Source organism: Polypterus senegalus, chromosome 1, assembly GCF_016835505.1.
Source record: "Polypterus senegalus isolate Bchr_013 chromosome 1, ASM1683550v1, whole genome shotgun sequence".
NCBI lineage: Eukaryota > Metazoa > Chordata > Cladistia > Polypteriformes > Polypteridae > Polypterus > Polypterus senegalus.
In genome coordinates this window covers 168203156-168219513 of record NC_053154.1, presented here as the reverse complement: position 1 = coordinate 168219513, position 16358 = coordinate 168203156, and the positions used below count along the sequence as shown (strand labels likewise).

General features: G+C 40.3%; 1 protein-coding gene across 21 annotated transcripts in view; it reads right to left on the bottom strand.

Annotated features, from left to right (window-relative positions):
- Positions 1-16358, bottom strand: part of kif1aa (kinesin family member 1Aa) — a 247128-nt gene that overhangs the window by 177206 nt on the left and 53564 nt on the right. For all 21 annotated transcript variants that reach the window (XM_039762404.1, XM_039762412.1, XM_039762416.1 and 18 more), the window contains exons 3-4: positions 5599-5672; positions 3033-3212 (exon numbers count right to left, since the gene is read on the bottom strand). In XM_039762404.1, coding sequence (XP_039618338.1) covers positions 3033-3212; positions 5599-5672 — 254 coding nt within the window. The remainder of the gene's footprint in view (positions 1-3032; positions 3213-5598; positions 5673-16358) is intronic.

The following is a 16358-nucleotide window of genomic DNA, read 5'->3' as shown; positions in this document are numbered from 1 at the left end:
CAAACACACACACCAAGCACACACTAAGGACAATTTAGAATCACCAATGCACCTAACCTGCATGTCTTTGGACTGTGGGAGGAAACCGGAGCACCTGGAGGAAACCCACGCAGACATGGGGAGAATATGCAAACTCCATGCAGGGAGGACCCTGGAAACGAACCCAGGTCTCCTTACTGTGAGGCAGCAGCGCTACCACTGCGCCACCCTATTATCATTATTATGCTTTTTAATTATTATTATTAATTTCTTCACTGGGAAAGAAAACTACCTTGCCAGTAGAAAAAATATATTCCTTACAATATGCACAAATTAATCTTCAAATTGTTGCATTAATCAAGGTCACATACCATTAAATATGTTTTAAAATAGGAAACAATCAATCATGTAGAGGGCTCTGGTTTTATAGCAAAGTGGATAACAAGGCAGCTACAGAGTAATATTTTCATTTTCAGTCAAACCTATAAGCATCTTAGCAGATATGCTGTGAAAGTAAGAATGCCTTTATAGTAGATAAACACACATAATGTTTGAAGCCCTCAGACTTCACGTCTAAGGACGTAAAATGTTGTATAGCTGGGGAAAAAGCACGGTGTAGACCTTAAAAGTAGCAATACTTTTGGTCCACAACTCATTTTTTATACAAGTAATTGAAAATAACAAATAACTGTTGTATAACTTTTATCTTTACCATGGACTCTCTGAATGCATTTTTAGAAACTATTGTTGTGCAAATGTTTTTATAATCAAATTGTTTTCATTTCCAAATATATATATTGCAGCAAGAGTTATGATGCAAAGTCAAACAAACATTGCTGCATAAAAATACATTCAATCAAAAGTGCAATCAATCCAATAATCTAGTTAAACAACACTTAAAACCCCACTCTGACCCAATGTTGAGAGATAGTTAAAAATTAAAATCATGTTATGTAATACTTCCTCATATTGATTAGACAAACAGGAATTAAACAGAAACGTTGGCAGCAGCCCAGCACAGCATAAAATGAATGACTTATTGCCAGATTCTGAAGAAGCTTGATGCAGTTTCAAACACACAAGCACAGAAAAAGAACTTCTTCCACTTATTTTCCTATTGAGTTATGGAGGATGTATAAGGATAAATAAAATGTATTATCATTATTCCATCCATCCATTATCCAACCCGCTATATCCTAACTACAGGGTCACAGGGTTCTGCTCGAGCCAATCCCAGCCAAAAAAATACAGCTGAGCAAAATTAGACAAGGTGTTAATAATGTAGTGTATTAGATGAATTTACTAGTAGATAGCTTAATCCCATCCTACAGTACCTCAAATGCTTCTATAAAGAATTAGGAATGATTGTAAATCTGATATTATTTGGAACTACGTGGCATTTTTTTTAATTATGGTCCAATTGCTCATAACTCTTGTTTGATATTCTATTTTAAAATAATTTGCAATGCTTTTCGTACAGTTTGATTACAAGTATAGTCTATAAGTAGTCAACTTCCATTCCTTGTCAGATATGCTAATAGAAAGATCCCAGCTTCTCCTGATTTAGCACACACCATGCCGTGCAGCTTGAACACATCATCAGTGATGTCACCTGGGGTCATCAAATGTTACGGTTCTTTCAACATCAGACACCCTCACAGTGGCAACCTAGCCACGATTGATTTAACAGTGGCCTGTGTCCAAGAAGCTTGTGTGGTCCACAGATACACCCATTTTATCCACACTGTCTTGATGTCCTCTATGCAACATCTGTGATATTCATGATGACTCTTCTGCTGTGCAGTCCTGTGATTCCAAAAAGCATGAGTGCCCTGTAAATTAACCAACACCAGACCTCACACTGGGCTGCCATCCCTTGCTGCAGCATTTGCCTATAAGCTCCTCATACTTGGCCCTCATCCTCTCAAAGGCTTCTGCCATCTGTCTTCCTATGAAACAGTCAGTTCCAGCAGGACCACTTTGTCTGTTGTCTCTGATACCAGGACCATGTCTGGCATGAGTGTGGTCTCTGCAGTGGTGCTCGGGAATCTGAGCTATCTCCCTAAGTCGACTATCGGCTACCAGTCTTATACTATGGTAAGTAGCCCTCCTGGTGGCTTGGGCTTGTCCTGCAGCCTCACTCCAGCCCTTACAAAAGTGACTCACTTCATCGCTTGTTGTTGTTGTTTGCTTTGAGCAATCAGTGTGATTACAACATCTGCTATTAACCTCAACACTTGATCATGACGCCAGCAAGAGCGCCCTTCTCCCAAGGTCTTTGGACAACAGCTCAATATAGTATATGCTCCTGGGACTCTCTTTGCTAGCACTGCGGGCATTCAGACATTTCTGCTAAGCCCCAGCAGAACAGATTGAATGGGATAAGGTGGTCGTTACACACCGACTGGATCAAGAACTTGATCCATAGTGGCTTTGCCTTCCAGAGCTCCGACCATGAAACATTCTGGACAATATTGCTTCCATCAGGTCCATGTCCCCCCTGCATCCACATCACTACTGTTTTGCTGGTGCTGTACTCTCACACTCCTGCTCGAACTTCCCCCTCCTTTGTTCCCCTGGGCCTTGTCAAAGTCTGGTCTTGGGTTGCTACCAAACCATGCTCATCCTGCCAAGATACTCTGTGCTACAGCCATGGCACTGTGGACCCTGAGGGTTAGTTTTGTCAGGCAAGTTCCATTTAAGATAGTTTCTGACTTGGTAATTAAAAAACAAGTATGTTGAGGTAATTTCATATTTACAACAGAGTTGATCCAAAGAAATAAAACACACTGTCTATAAAATCATCAGTTAAGGTCAAGCTATCTAATGACTTAAGGTCATAAAATAAGTACTGTATAAATAAGTGTGGGGTGGTTAGGAATATAAAATTATCCTTTTATAGAACTGCAGAGAACATATTTTGAGCGAATGAAGTAAAACCTGATTGCTTTTAAATCTGGATGGAAGGAGAGTGAACAGAACAATGAATAGGATGCACTGGTTTTAAAACATTGTTCTAGATTTTATAGCAACTACTAGAACTGACTTCTTACCAGAGGTATAATGCCTTGCTGATCCTTTTCCTGTTTGCCCATCATAGTATAAGATTTTCCAGCTCCTGTCTGTCCATATGCAAAGATGCAGACATTGTAACCCTCAAATGCATGCTGTAGCATCTCCTCACCGATATCTCTGTAAACCTGCTGTTGTGATGCATAGTTGATATCTTCTGGCTGAGGGGGAAAAAATTAAAGTTATTTAATTGATCTACATCAGGACAAAATAACACACATCTACAGATTAGTGACAATAACATAGAGAGCTTTCACTACAAACAGAAAAAATAACATGGTACAATTCATGTGAAGGCCTTTCCTTATTTCTATATATTTAGTATAATGCCCCAGAATGTCACAAAATCTCTTCTTAACTGAAGGTACAGCACTACATGACCTTATTCCAGACTCTCTGATTTATTCTGAAAACAATCCATCCATTTCAAACTCAGAGGTGTGTCGTGGGAAGCTGGAGCCTATCCCAGAGAGCATCAGGTGCAAGGCAGGAAAAATTCTTGGACAGGGCATCAGGTTATAACAGGGTGAACAAACATGAATGCAACTTTAGTGCTGTCGATCCACTTAACCTGCGTCTTTGGGGACAAACAGATGTGGACATGGGGAAAATGCAATCTCCACACAGTGAGCACTTAAAAGTTGAACCCTGGTCTTCTTGTTGCAAGGCAGTATTATTACCACTACACCACTGTTCCACATCTGAACTTATTTCAGCAGACGAAAGATATATGGAATTACTTGTTGATGACTTGGGATTTTCTAAAAATAGATGACGTCCGTGTGAAGTTGTGGCTAACATTAAAAGTATGGAGTTAAGTTACTATTCTGTTTATGACATTTTAATATCCATCAGTGCAGGAAATAGTAAAATCATCATATAGTTATTTCTAATTACAGCTTTTGACACCTTGTCTTCTCTATTTAAATAATATGACTCATACTTATCAAATCATTTCTTTATGGACAGAGTGGGCCACTAGGGGGAGTGTCTACAGCTACTCCAAACACAACATCAGGTAAAAAAAAAACACTTTTATTTATGCAGGATACCTTAAAAGCTGTCCATACAACTCTTTCCCAAAGCACAATATATAATTCTTCTTCCTCTTGCTCTACTCTTCTCCAGGTGAGTTGGAGTGGGGAGTGGAGTAGGGCAAAACTCATCTGGCTTAGACAGAAAGGCTCCTTTTAAAGTCAGACCCAGGAGTACTTCCAGCACATCAGAGGTGTAGCTGAGAAGTATTTGGAAGGTGAGACCAAGCTGGTGAGATAAAAGAGGAGTCTACCAGCATCCCCCCTAATGTGGCTTTGAAGCATACCAACAGGGCTGGGTTTTAAGACTAAATATCCCATGCAGCCCCTGTAGGTGTCTGAATAGTAGTACTGGCAGAGGGGTGCTGTCACCTATACTGGGAGAATATCTGTCCCTGCCTCTCTGTCTCTCTCTCACTATCTCTCTTTCTTTCTCTCCAGCTGTCCTTCCAGTATTCTCTGGCCTGACCAAGAAAGGTACCATCAGCCTATTCAAGTCCTCCATCACAAAACTGATGTGATATTAGTAGCCTACCTGTATATAGTCTGTCATTATATGAGGGATGTTCGAAATGTTTCTGCGCTTTTATATTTTTGTTGGAAACGGTGAAGGCGGCAGGAGTAGTAATTGGGCATTAAAACGTTGCATCGCAAACAAAGGTGACTATGTAGAAAAGTGATGTAGTTTGTTTTTGTAATTCTTAATAAACAGAGTTAAAAAAAAGTGTGGAAACTTTTCAAACGTCCCTTGTATATGACATTGTTCAAGGTTCGGTGCTAGAACTTTTAAAACTTTTCTCTGTGTATATTACCATTTGGAAATGTTGAAAAACATAATCCTTTAAGTCATATTGAGGTGACACAAAGCTATATTTATCAACTAAAGCATAATGTTGTTTCTTCTGTTTTGATATTAAGAGTTTACATGTATGAGTTAAAATGATGATTTTTCTTATGGGTGGGGGGGTTGATTTGAACTCAGTTTTGTCAAGTTTGACTAGCTTGTATGGAATGTTACTTGATTTTAATAAATTCAATAAAATGTTAAAAAATGATGATTTAAGATTTTGACTCAACAATAATTTAGAATCTTTAGGTAAGTCAATAAGGACAAGAGTTGCTACAATAAATTGCTTGTTTTCATTACAACAGTTCTTATGAGACTATATTTTCTTTGTCTTTAAAAATATATAAATGACTTGAGAATGTGAAACAGTACCAAGGTGCCATTTACAATCAGTAGTTAATTATAAATGAGGCAATAAGAACTGTTTTTAAAATGAATGACCAAGTAATTTAAGTTCTGCTCTTAAGTCTGTATATTGGCTTACAGTTATGTTTTGGACTGATTTTAAAATCATCTTCCTACATATAAACTTTAGCTCTTAAATATTTTGTCTCAGTGGTAAGAGTTGTCATGCATTAAACATTTAAACTGTAACAGAGAAGTAGGCAAAGTAATAACAACAACTGAAAAGCTAAAGTTATTGCAAATAAACAAAAAATCACTCACCGATGTGTGGGACCAATAGGAGTAGTCAAAGTTGAAACTCTTATTTTCTTTGGGTTGTTTTGGGTTGACTATAGCTAAAAAAAGAGAAAAATGTTCAACAGTTTGCTAAGTCACAAAATAAATTATTGACTGAACGATAAACAAATGAAAAAAATATTTTTTTAATCTTTATGTTTAAAGTACTGTTTTAAGAAAAATGAACATTTAAGTAACCACGCCTTTTCTATAAGCCAATTTTCTTGTATTTAATTAAAGATTAAGTTTTCAGACTGCCCATCACCTGAAAAAAGTGAAAAATTGTTTAACATATAAAGCTTGTTGGACTGTATATCTGACAGATGATTTGGCATGCATTATGCAACAAAATAAGTACATTCTTAGCATCATGTTTTTAAGACCTTTTTTAACAGATTGTACCCTTCTGGATGCAAGATATTAAGCTAATATTGAAAAAATGTTAAATAACAAACAGTTTATTGTGCATAATAAATCAACAATCATATTGATGTTAACCTCATAGCTGATAAATTCTGCTCAGTGGAAAGACGACTTTAATTGATCATGCTGATGTCCATCCTTAGCTGTAAAGTATACATTGGTATATAAACCACCTATACAACACAATTAAAACAACTTCAGTTCTACAAAGGAACTGATAATCGTTAGTAAATAGATGTTTTTACAACTGAAGTATAGATAAATAATGGCAGATCTGGTAGCATTCTATTTTTAAAAGTGATCACTCAAGGCAAAATCTCTTTTTCCTTTTTAATTTTATTGTTTTATACATTTGGTTGTGAGCAAGCATCCTTATGATCTCTGTCAGTTCTTGCAATTATAAACGCTCTTGTGGCCTACATCAAACTATTCATTAGGTCCTATTAGACAATTGTCAGGCAGATATAAATTTTATCTTAATATACTGTAAATACTAATATTTAGAAAATTTTGGTATTTTTTAAGTCAACTTATTTCTACACAATGATGGTACATATTAGTTTGCTACATTAAACGCTAAAGAAAAGTATATTTATATATATTAAACAAATAACCTGCACATGTGTTTTATAATAGACCTAATGGACACCGGAGTCCCTTTGTATGGAAAAATCTTAAAACTTACCAAATATGTCTACTATGAAGTAGCAAAGGCCATAATTTAATGAAACATGCCTTCTGAGCTTTTGAACCATGTTTGTGACAACAAAAGTAAATTGGAAATAATACATTTTATCAGAGAATCTTGGCACCGTGTTTTTGAAGTAAGGATACATTTCTTGTTTGTTTGTTTGCACAGGTGGAGTTATTGAACCCGACATTGAACCCCCCAAGTCCCATTACATTCTGTGATGGAAGTCAAACAAGATAGTTGGAGAAGTGAAGCGCACCACCGATCTCCTTTAGAAATTACTGAATTTCACAACAGTGGTTTGCTTTTTGTGTTTTTACCTTCTTAAAAAAACATCAATACACTCTTTTGCAAGATGTGTGAAATCTCAATTTACGGATCAATACTTGATAACATTTTTAGCCTGAAAAATGGACATATTCAGTAAGTTTAAAGGCTTATCTATATAAGACCCTAGTGCTAATAAGCTCTATTATAAAATGCAAGAGCAGGCTAGTTATTTTTAAAAAAGAATCAAATATGATTCACCTTAGAATGCAATCTCATGTGGCAAACTAATATAGTATGTATATCATGACTGTGAAGAAATAACTTTTACTTGAAAAATATCAAAATTATTTTTTGAATGCAAAATACTAATGTAGCCTAATATATTTCTGTATATCATAGACTAGCAAAATACCCGCGCTTCGCATCAGAGAAGTAGTGTGTTAAAGAAGTTATGAAAAAGAAAATTGTAAAAGAAAAAAGTAATTGTCATAGGCTTATTTTAGTATTGAGAGTGAATTTGATGATTGTAAAGAGTTTAATTCATGATTGTAAATGTTGTGTATGAGCAGGGCCGGATTAAGACCCTTTGATGTCCTAAGCACTAAGTAATTTTGGTTTCCCCTTACACTAATAATTCAAAATATTAAAACAATAACAAACTAGAAAATAAAATTTTATTTTATTAAAAAAAAATTAAAATTAAACAAAACATACTTATAATAAGAAGGAAAATAATGTTTATTTTTGTATGCTTCATTTTATTTTTATCTTAATAATTTTCTCCTACTTTTTTTTTCTTGCAAACTCTTTGATTAGATCTTCATAATCAATCTTACGTAACACATCTGCTTCTATACGTAATAGTGATAAGGCATCCAGAATATGTTATTTGAATTATTATGTGGCAATCAACACAGTTACGCATTTCATAAACTGAATAATACAGACATTTTAATTCCCAGCTTACTGCTGATGCTGAATCATGTGCTTTTAAGGTAGGCAGAGGGGGGGAACTGACAAGTGCTTTATGAAGGATTGTATGCATTCTAGGCTGGAAGTAGAAAAGAATTATTCGTAAATTACATTATGTAAAAGTGAAAATCGTACAGCTGAACACTATTGGATAAAATTATTGATAATTTTTTTACGAAAGATTTAGTTAACAAAATTTTCACAGAATATTCTTTAAACCTTATATTAAGAATGTGCTAAAGATTTGCTAAATAATGAACGCAAAAGCCATAAATGAATTAAATAATAAAATAAAAATAAAAATGGTAAAAATTCATGACAGTTAAAGTCGTACGGCAATGTAATGCTTAGAGCACTTATATGCATTAAAAACTGCCGCTTCCATGTCGTAAACCGAATGACTTTAATTGTTATAGTACCTAGGGGTCGTGAAAATTGTCATATCAAAATGAGACTAGGACCAAAATTTTCGTGAAAGTCTCTTAGTTTTTGATGAAGCAAACCAAATTCCAAAATATCTGTTAGCGCAGATTTTGTTTCAACTTTTTTGAAATTATTTACATCTTATATTTAAGGGTGTTTTAGGTCTCAAAGTGACTACAAAGTGGCTTAAATGGCTACAAATATTAATTTTATCTGCCATTATTCTAAGGACTACAAATTATCCAATCTCCTGCCAAAACCTTTAGAAATTGACTTTAACCCCAAAATTAATTTAAAAATTAATTTTGTGCGGCACTGCTTTTTGATAAAGATCTGATCGCGTTTTTATCATTACTTGAAGAGAAAATGGCATCTGAAATTTTACAAATTGTAACGTTTGGGGTCGATTTTAAAGGTTTTTTTTTTAATGTAGATTTACCATTTTGATTATTTAATTTATTTATGGCTTTTGTGTCAATTTAGCAAATCTATTTACACATATTCTTAGTACAAGATTTAAAGAATATTTTGTGAAAATTTTGTTAATAACTCTTTATTAGTAAAAAAGGTATAAACAATTTTATCCAATAGTAATCAGCTGTACGATTTTCACTTATACATAATGTAAATGAATTTAAAAATATCCAAGAATAGAATTAATTAGACTTACCAGAATATTTTTTCCTCAAACTGGGACGATTTTTTGTTTTTGTTTAAAACAGAAAATAACGGTTTCTACGCAATAGAAATTTATTTTAAGTTAAATAACAGATAATTCACGACACACAACAATTATGTGATAATTTTTAATCAACTATTAACTATTATTTAAAAATACAAAAACTTACTGTTTTGAATAGAATTATTTTCACAATATTTTGACATAATATGGCATTTAAGGGAATCACCATGAAACGTGAACTCCCCATCGTAAATGTAACCAGTATGCAGATCGCACTGTGTAAGACGCCATCTACAAACAGTGACGGAATAGGGAGGTACAGGGTGGCATTATTCATTTTTCATTACATTTTTAAAATGACTATAAATTTAATTAATTTAATAATTTATGTGATAAATTCGGCCTTGAATAATGTTTGTGGTGCCCCCTTTACCCTTGATGCCCTAAGCATGTGCTTACTTTGCTTATATGGTTAATCCAGCACTGTGTAAGAGAAATGCACATTTTTAGGATGTAAGGATCTCTTTGTAAGCTGCTTAGTTTACTCTTGAGCATGCAACGTACAGTTGGCCATGTGAGAAGCAACCACGTGGTAGGGGCGCGGACAGCGGCCGTGCACAAAAAGGAAGGGTGACCAGGGGCGGCCCTTGTGCGTCTCAGCCGTGAAACAAATCATCTGTTAACAGAAATTAGGAATGAAACCGCCAAAGGGAGAGGTCAGTTCCAAAAGTTCTTTACGACATAATGGTGAGAACTGCGAAAAAGAAGACATTATTTTCAAAAGTTCGTTACGGAGCACGGCGCAAAATGAAACATATTGTAACGACCCGGCAGCAAGCGCTGGCGGAGTGACGCCTCATGGGTAATTTATGTAAATAGTTTGTGGGGAATTTATGGGTAATTTATGTAAAAGCGTATTGTTGTGTCAAAATTAACTAAGTACGTAATTGTCTTTCCTGTTGTAAGTGTTATAAGTGTTTGTGCTCAACCGGTGGGGTGGGTTGGGTTATCGCCGTCTGGGGTTGTGTAAATGTAAATAGTCACCATCAATGAGAAAGATGGCTCTGTAAATGACCTTGACCATGGCTATTCAATGATTTTTAAGCTTTGTTTTTACTGGCTATCTGTTAATAAAAAGATACAACAAGAAAGTGCTGTATCATTGCTAAGATTCTATCTAAGCAATTATTGCCGAGACACTCGGAGTCGTGCGGTGTATGGGACACAAGTGCTCGTTATCTAAAGAGCTGGGTGCAGCTGCGTGCATAACGCTGGCAATCCGCTAGCCGACAGCTTGGGAGAGGTGCACGGCAGAGTTCGGCTCTAAAATCTTTAAAGACTCCACCACGGGTCGCTACATTGGTGTCAGAAGTGGGAGACCAGGCTGTTTAGAAGACGCCGTTATGGAACAGAGTCTTGAAGAATTAGAGCGTGCCATCTTAGAGAACAGTGTTACGTTAGAGCGCCTGATCAGCGGAGCTGTGCGGAGAAAAGAGGCAGACCGGTCTGATGGTGCCAGTGTTCCCCGGACAGTGTTGCGATCTTCTAAGCACGGCCAGAATGGGCCGTCGGCTGCCGCAGCGATACCCCAGGTTACCAGTCGGCCGGTCCTCTTCTCACGGTCACCTGCTAAGCTGCCGCAATACAGCGGATTGACGCCCTTAGAGCCATACCTTGCACAAGTGGATCTGGCCGCAATACACAATGAGTGGAACCGCAAAGAAGCTGCGACACACTTGGCCCTGGCCTTGGAGGGTCCCGCACTTCCGGTACTCATTGATCTGCCATCGGAAGAGTGTCGTGATCTTCAGGCTCTCACCGCTGCTCTCACCCGTCGCTTTGGACAAAGAACCTCAGCAGAATGCAGCAGAGAAAAGCTGACTAGCCGACGTCGGCGTGAAGGTGAGAGTGTAGGAGCCTTTGCCGCTGACATCAGGGTATATACATGAAAAGGTTACCCTACTTTCTCGACAGCAGCGAGGGAGGAACTCAGTCTTCATGCTTTCCTGCGGGGCCTCACACCAGAACGTCTTCGCCAGCATGTCTGTCTATCGTCACCCCGAGATTTGAGCGAGGCACTACGAGAGGCTGAGCGGGCTGAAGAGGTACTACAGGCTGAGTCACCGACAAGACGAACGCCACACCCGAGTCGACTAACAAGAGCAGTTGAACGAAGGGCGGAAGGGGACCCGTCTGAGGTAGTGGAGGTCAGTCGTGCCCAACCAACATCAACCCCCCGACAGAGACAACGAGGTGAGGCCGTGAGGGGACCTTCGCTCCGTTTTTCAGCACCCCTCCAAAATGACTGCTTTAAAGTTGGGCGCTGTGGATTTTCCACTGGACTATACCTAGACTGCACTATTGACGGACGGCCATGCAGTGCTTTAGTGGACACGGGGTCCACTATTTGTTTGCTACGAAAAGGAGTGTTGCCCGAAACCGCTGGTCTTCTTCCAGAGGGCTGGACCCCCACAAATAGCGAACTACGCACTGTTACGGGTGAACGGACAGTAATGCCCGGAAAGAAACTGTTATCTGTGTTGGTAGGGACGAGCCAGACCAACCACGAATTCTGGCTTGCGGACATTAAAGACCAGTGCATTATTGGGTTGGACTTGTTGGCCCACTGGGGAGCACGTGTTGATGTGTCAAGGGCCATCCTTTGTTTGGGTAATGAGACTGTGCCGCTCCGGTCGGGCTGGAACCGTCCTGGAAGGACTGCCAGAGTGGATTCACCTGGACACCACTGCTCACCGGCTCCCAACCATTGTTTGGAAGTGGCAAGGGGTCAAGAGAACCCCAGGAGAGTATTGCTGGACAGTCAAATTATCGCACGACCCCCATCAGCTGAGACGGTTGCCGCTGTGGAGGAACTGGGCCATCGAAGTGGTGAACAACTGAGCACGCCCCAGCAGGAGCAACTCCAGAAATTACTGAACGACTTTGTGGACATTTTTGCGGCTCGAGAGGAGGACTGCACCAGAACCTCGTTAGTAAAACACCACATTGACACTGGCCACGCCGCCCCATTCGTTTGCGCCCCCACCGATTGCCTCTTGCAAAACGCCAAGCTGCCGAAGAATTGATTCGCGAGATGGTAACCAACAACATCATTGAGCCTTCGGACAGTCCCTGGGCCGCACCCATGGTCATGGTGAGGAAGAAAACGGGGGGTTGGCGCCCTTGTGTGGACTTTTGTAAATTAAATGCAGTCACTCGAAAAGACTCTTACCCACTGCCCCGCATCGATGATGCATTGGACTATGTGGCTGGATCCCGTTGGTTCAGCACCTTGGACTTGCGCAGTGGATATTGGCAGGTAGAACTGGCAGCAGAGGACCGACCCAAAACTGCATTCACCATCGGACAAGGGCTGTGGCAGTTTAAGGTAATGCCGTTTGGACTTTGTAATGCACCGGCCACTTTTGAAAGACTAATGGAGCGGGTCCTAAAAGACATTCCCCGAACCCGTTGTGTGGTCTATTTAGATGATCTGTTGATTCATGCCAGAGACTTTGACCAGGCTGTGCACAATTTAAGGGAGGTCCTGACCGCCATTCGTAGCGCCGGGTTGCGGTTGAACCCTGAGAAATGCAATCTTCTCCCGACAGACCCAGTTTCTAGGGCACGTAATCAGCGAGAGTGGGGTGGCTACAGACCCAGCAAAGGTGGCTGCCGTGAGCAACTGGCCCCACCAGCCAACATCACCGAACTGCGGAGCTTCCTGGGTTTAGCCTCATATTACAGGAGGTTTGTAAAAAACTTTGCAACCATTGCCAGCCCCTTGCACCGACTGACGAGTAAGGGCCAACAGTTTGGGTGGACGGAGGACTGCACAGCCACTTTCCAACAATTAAAGGCTGCCCTCGTCAGCGCGCCTGTCCTGACCCCAACCAACCTTTTGTGGTGGACACTGACGCTTGCAATGTGGGGATTGGGGCCGTACTCTCACAGAAGGGGAGGCTGGAGAGAGTGGTAGCTTATTACAGCTGCAGCCTCAGTCGACCGGAGAGGAATTACTGTGTCACTCGGCGGGAACTGTTGGCAGTGATCCTAGCGGTACGGCACTTTCGGCCCTACCTATTGGGCACTAGGTTCACGCTGTGGACTGACCATGCTAGCCTCACCTGGATGTTGAATTTCTGGCAACCAGAGGGCCAGGTGGCAAGGTGGATGGAGATTCTACACGAATATGACTTTGAGATACAGCACCGACCGGGACGGCAGCATGCCAACGCTGATGCCCTCTCCAGGCGTCCATGCCTCAGCAATGAATGTGATATTGCCGCCGACAGGAAGAAAGGGGTCTGGGGCCATCGTCAGCATCCGCAAGGATAGATGACACTGTTGGAGTAGGGGAGCCGTTCACTATTGACCAATTGAGGCAGTTACAGGCGACGACCAAGCGCTAGAAAAGGTAAAGGCTGGTTGGAGACACAAGAATCCCGTCCCGACTGGCAAACCGTGTCGTCACAGGGGCCTGAACTCAAACTACTACACTCCCAGTGGGGCAACTTGGAATTGCAAGGCGCGATGGCGTAATCTACAGCGCGGTGGCAAGCACCGGGGAATTGACCGACTACAACTGCTGGTTCCCCAGGCTTTGCGTGCGAGGTCCTCCGATGCCGAGCAGCTGGATCCGGACACTACGGACCAGGACCACCCCTTCACCCGCTAAGACAGTGCGACCAGTCAACACCGCCAGAACGGGCTTACGACACACGGGCTCATGGCCCGATGCTGAAAGGCCAGGGGACAAAGTGTGGGTATTTTGCCCGCAACCAGGGGACGGGATTGTCTCCAAAATTAACTCATCATTGGCAGGGCCTGGAGAAATTTTGGACAAAATTTGGAGGTAGTTTTCGAGTCCGAATGCCTGGGCGGGCAGGCGGGTGGTGCTGCACAAGGACCGGTTGGCACCATACCACCCACTGGCCCCAGAACAAGAACGACTCGAGAATACAAGCGGCTCTCCAACCTCCACCCCCGGCGCCGAGACAGACATTGACAGTCTCAGGACTGAGCCTGACACAAGTAATGGCACATCCGGCAGGCCGAAGCGTGTCCGTCGCCGGCCAGGACACTTGCTCGATTTTGTCTGTGATGAGTAGGGTTGTGGGGACACTAACCCTCTTGGGAGGGGGCTGTGTAACGACCCGGCAGCAAGCGCTGGCGGAGTGACGCCTCATGGGTAATTTATGTAAATAGTTTGTGGGGAATTTATGGGTAATTTATGTAAAAGCTTATTGTTGTGTCAAAATTAACTAAGTACGTAATTGTCTTTCCTGTTGTAAGTGTTATATGTGTTTGTGCTCAACCGGTGGGGTGGGTTGGGTTATCGCCGTCTGGGGTTGTGTAAATGTAAATAGTCACCATCAATGAGAAAGATGGCTCTGTAAATGACCTTGACCATGGCTATTCAATGATTTTTAAGCTTTGTTTTTACTGGCTATCTGTTAATCAAAAGATACAACAGGACAGAGCTGTATCATTGCTAAGATTCTATCTAAGCAATTATTGCCGAGACACTCGGAGTCGTGCGGTGTATGGGACACGAGTGCTCGTTATCTAAAGAGCTGGGTGCAGCTGCGTGCATAACGCTGGCAATCCGCTAGCCGACAGCTTGGGAGAGGTGCACGGCAGAGTTCGGCTCTAAAATCTTTAAAGACTCCACCACGGGTCGCTACAATATTTAACGTTTGTACATACAGTTTAAGAGTGATGATGGGAAATTTGGGCTTCCTACATATATTGGAAGTTGCAGAAATAGTGAGGAGGGGTTTCCCCTATTTATATATACAGTTTAGGTCGTACATCCGTTTCCCCCCATTGGGTGTTGCAATAGGACATGAAACATACCTGACTTTTATAAGTATACTGTAAGGAATGAGTATGCGAAATTTCAGCATCCCACCTATATGGAAAGTGGGAGAATTAGTTATGAGTCAGTGAGGGCTTTGCCTTTTATATGTATAGATGAGGACAATTTTGTTTAAAGTAAAAGAAAAATATAACAAGACTTATGTGCTTGCAGTTCAGAGGGTCAAGAATAAAGCTTTAACCTCCTTAGCGTGACATTTTTTCTCAAAAGTCATGTAAAAAGCGTTGCATTTTTTGGCTTGATAAACTACATATTTATTAAATCTGATCTTTCTACTGTATAACATTCAAAACACTAAAAGTACAAAGTCAGAAGTGTAGAAAGTATAATAATGATACAAATAATAATAGTAATGAATAATAATAAAAATAACGCTAATACCATATACACTGTGTACAAATGTGTTGTTTGTGTGGTATTTCTTGAAGCACGGTGAAATACACAGTCCAACGTCACTGTCGGGACAAGAGTAGCATGGATCCTTGTGGATTTCCTTTCCAGACTGATCAGCTTTTGAACAGCACACTGCACATGTGCGATTGACACGCAGCGTCACTTTGAATTTCACTGTCCATTTCAGTTTCACTGCCTGAAGACACATTCATTTCATTATCACTGCTCATATCACATCACTGTCATGAGCGTGCAGCACCTGAGCTGCTGAAAAACCTTTTTTTACAAGGTACCATTATGAAGCTAGATGAAGAAGTGTCTGTACCATTGCCTGGGTAACACTCAGGCCTGTTGCTTACGCAAGACACACATATACTGTATGTTGTTTCCCAAGCAACGCTCGGTGTTAACACTGTTAGCACTTTGACAGCCCAAGTAATCTTCGGGTCTAATGCTTATGTGAGACGTGTCTATACAGTTGCCCAAGTGACAATCGGGACTAATGCTTTTAGCACTGTTTTTACAGCCTGAGTGACTATCGGGTCTAATGTGAAGGAGGTTAAGTGACATTGACATAGTAAGGGTAAGTATTACCAGATTGGCCATCATGATTTTATTCAGCAACATCTACTGTATCTGCAAATAATTTCATGCATGGTAGTATTCTGTATAGTAAGCCAAATTTTTCTTTAGATTTATTTAAAGATATTTGTAAAACATTTATAGATATCTTCAAACACAAAAATATAGCTTCATATCAATTTAAGATGTGTTCATAAATGGGATTTAAATATATCTTTAAATTCTATGGGTCATCCAACAAAGTACATGCCAGGAGCCCCTAAATTACAACTTGAAAAAAAGAGTAAAGAAATTTCAGAGATAAACTGGAAGTCGTCCTGAGATAGGGTATAAATCCAATTTATGATCAGAAGGCCCTGAGTGCACAGTTGGGAGAACAACTGACAAATATTAAAGGTAGGATAAGAAACCATGTGGTAAGAAAGAAG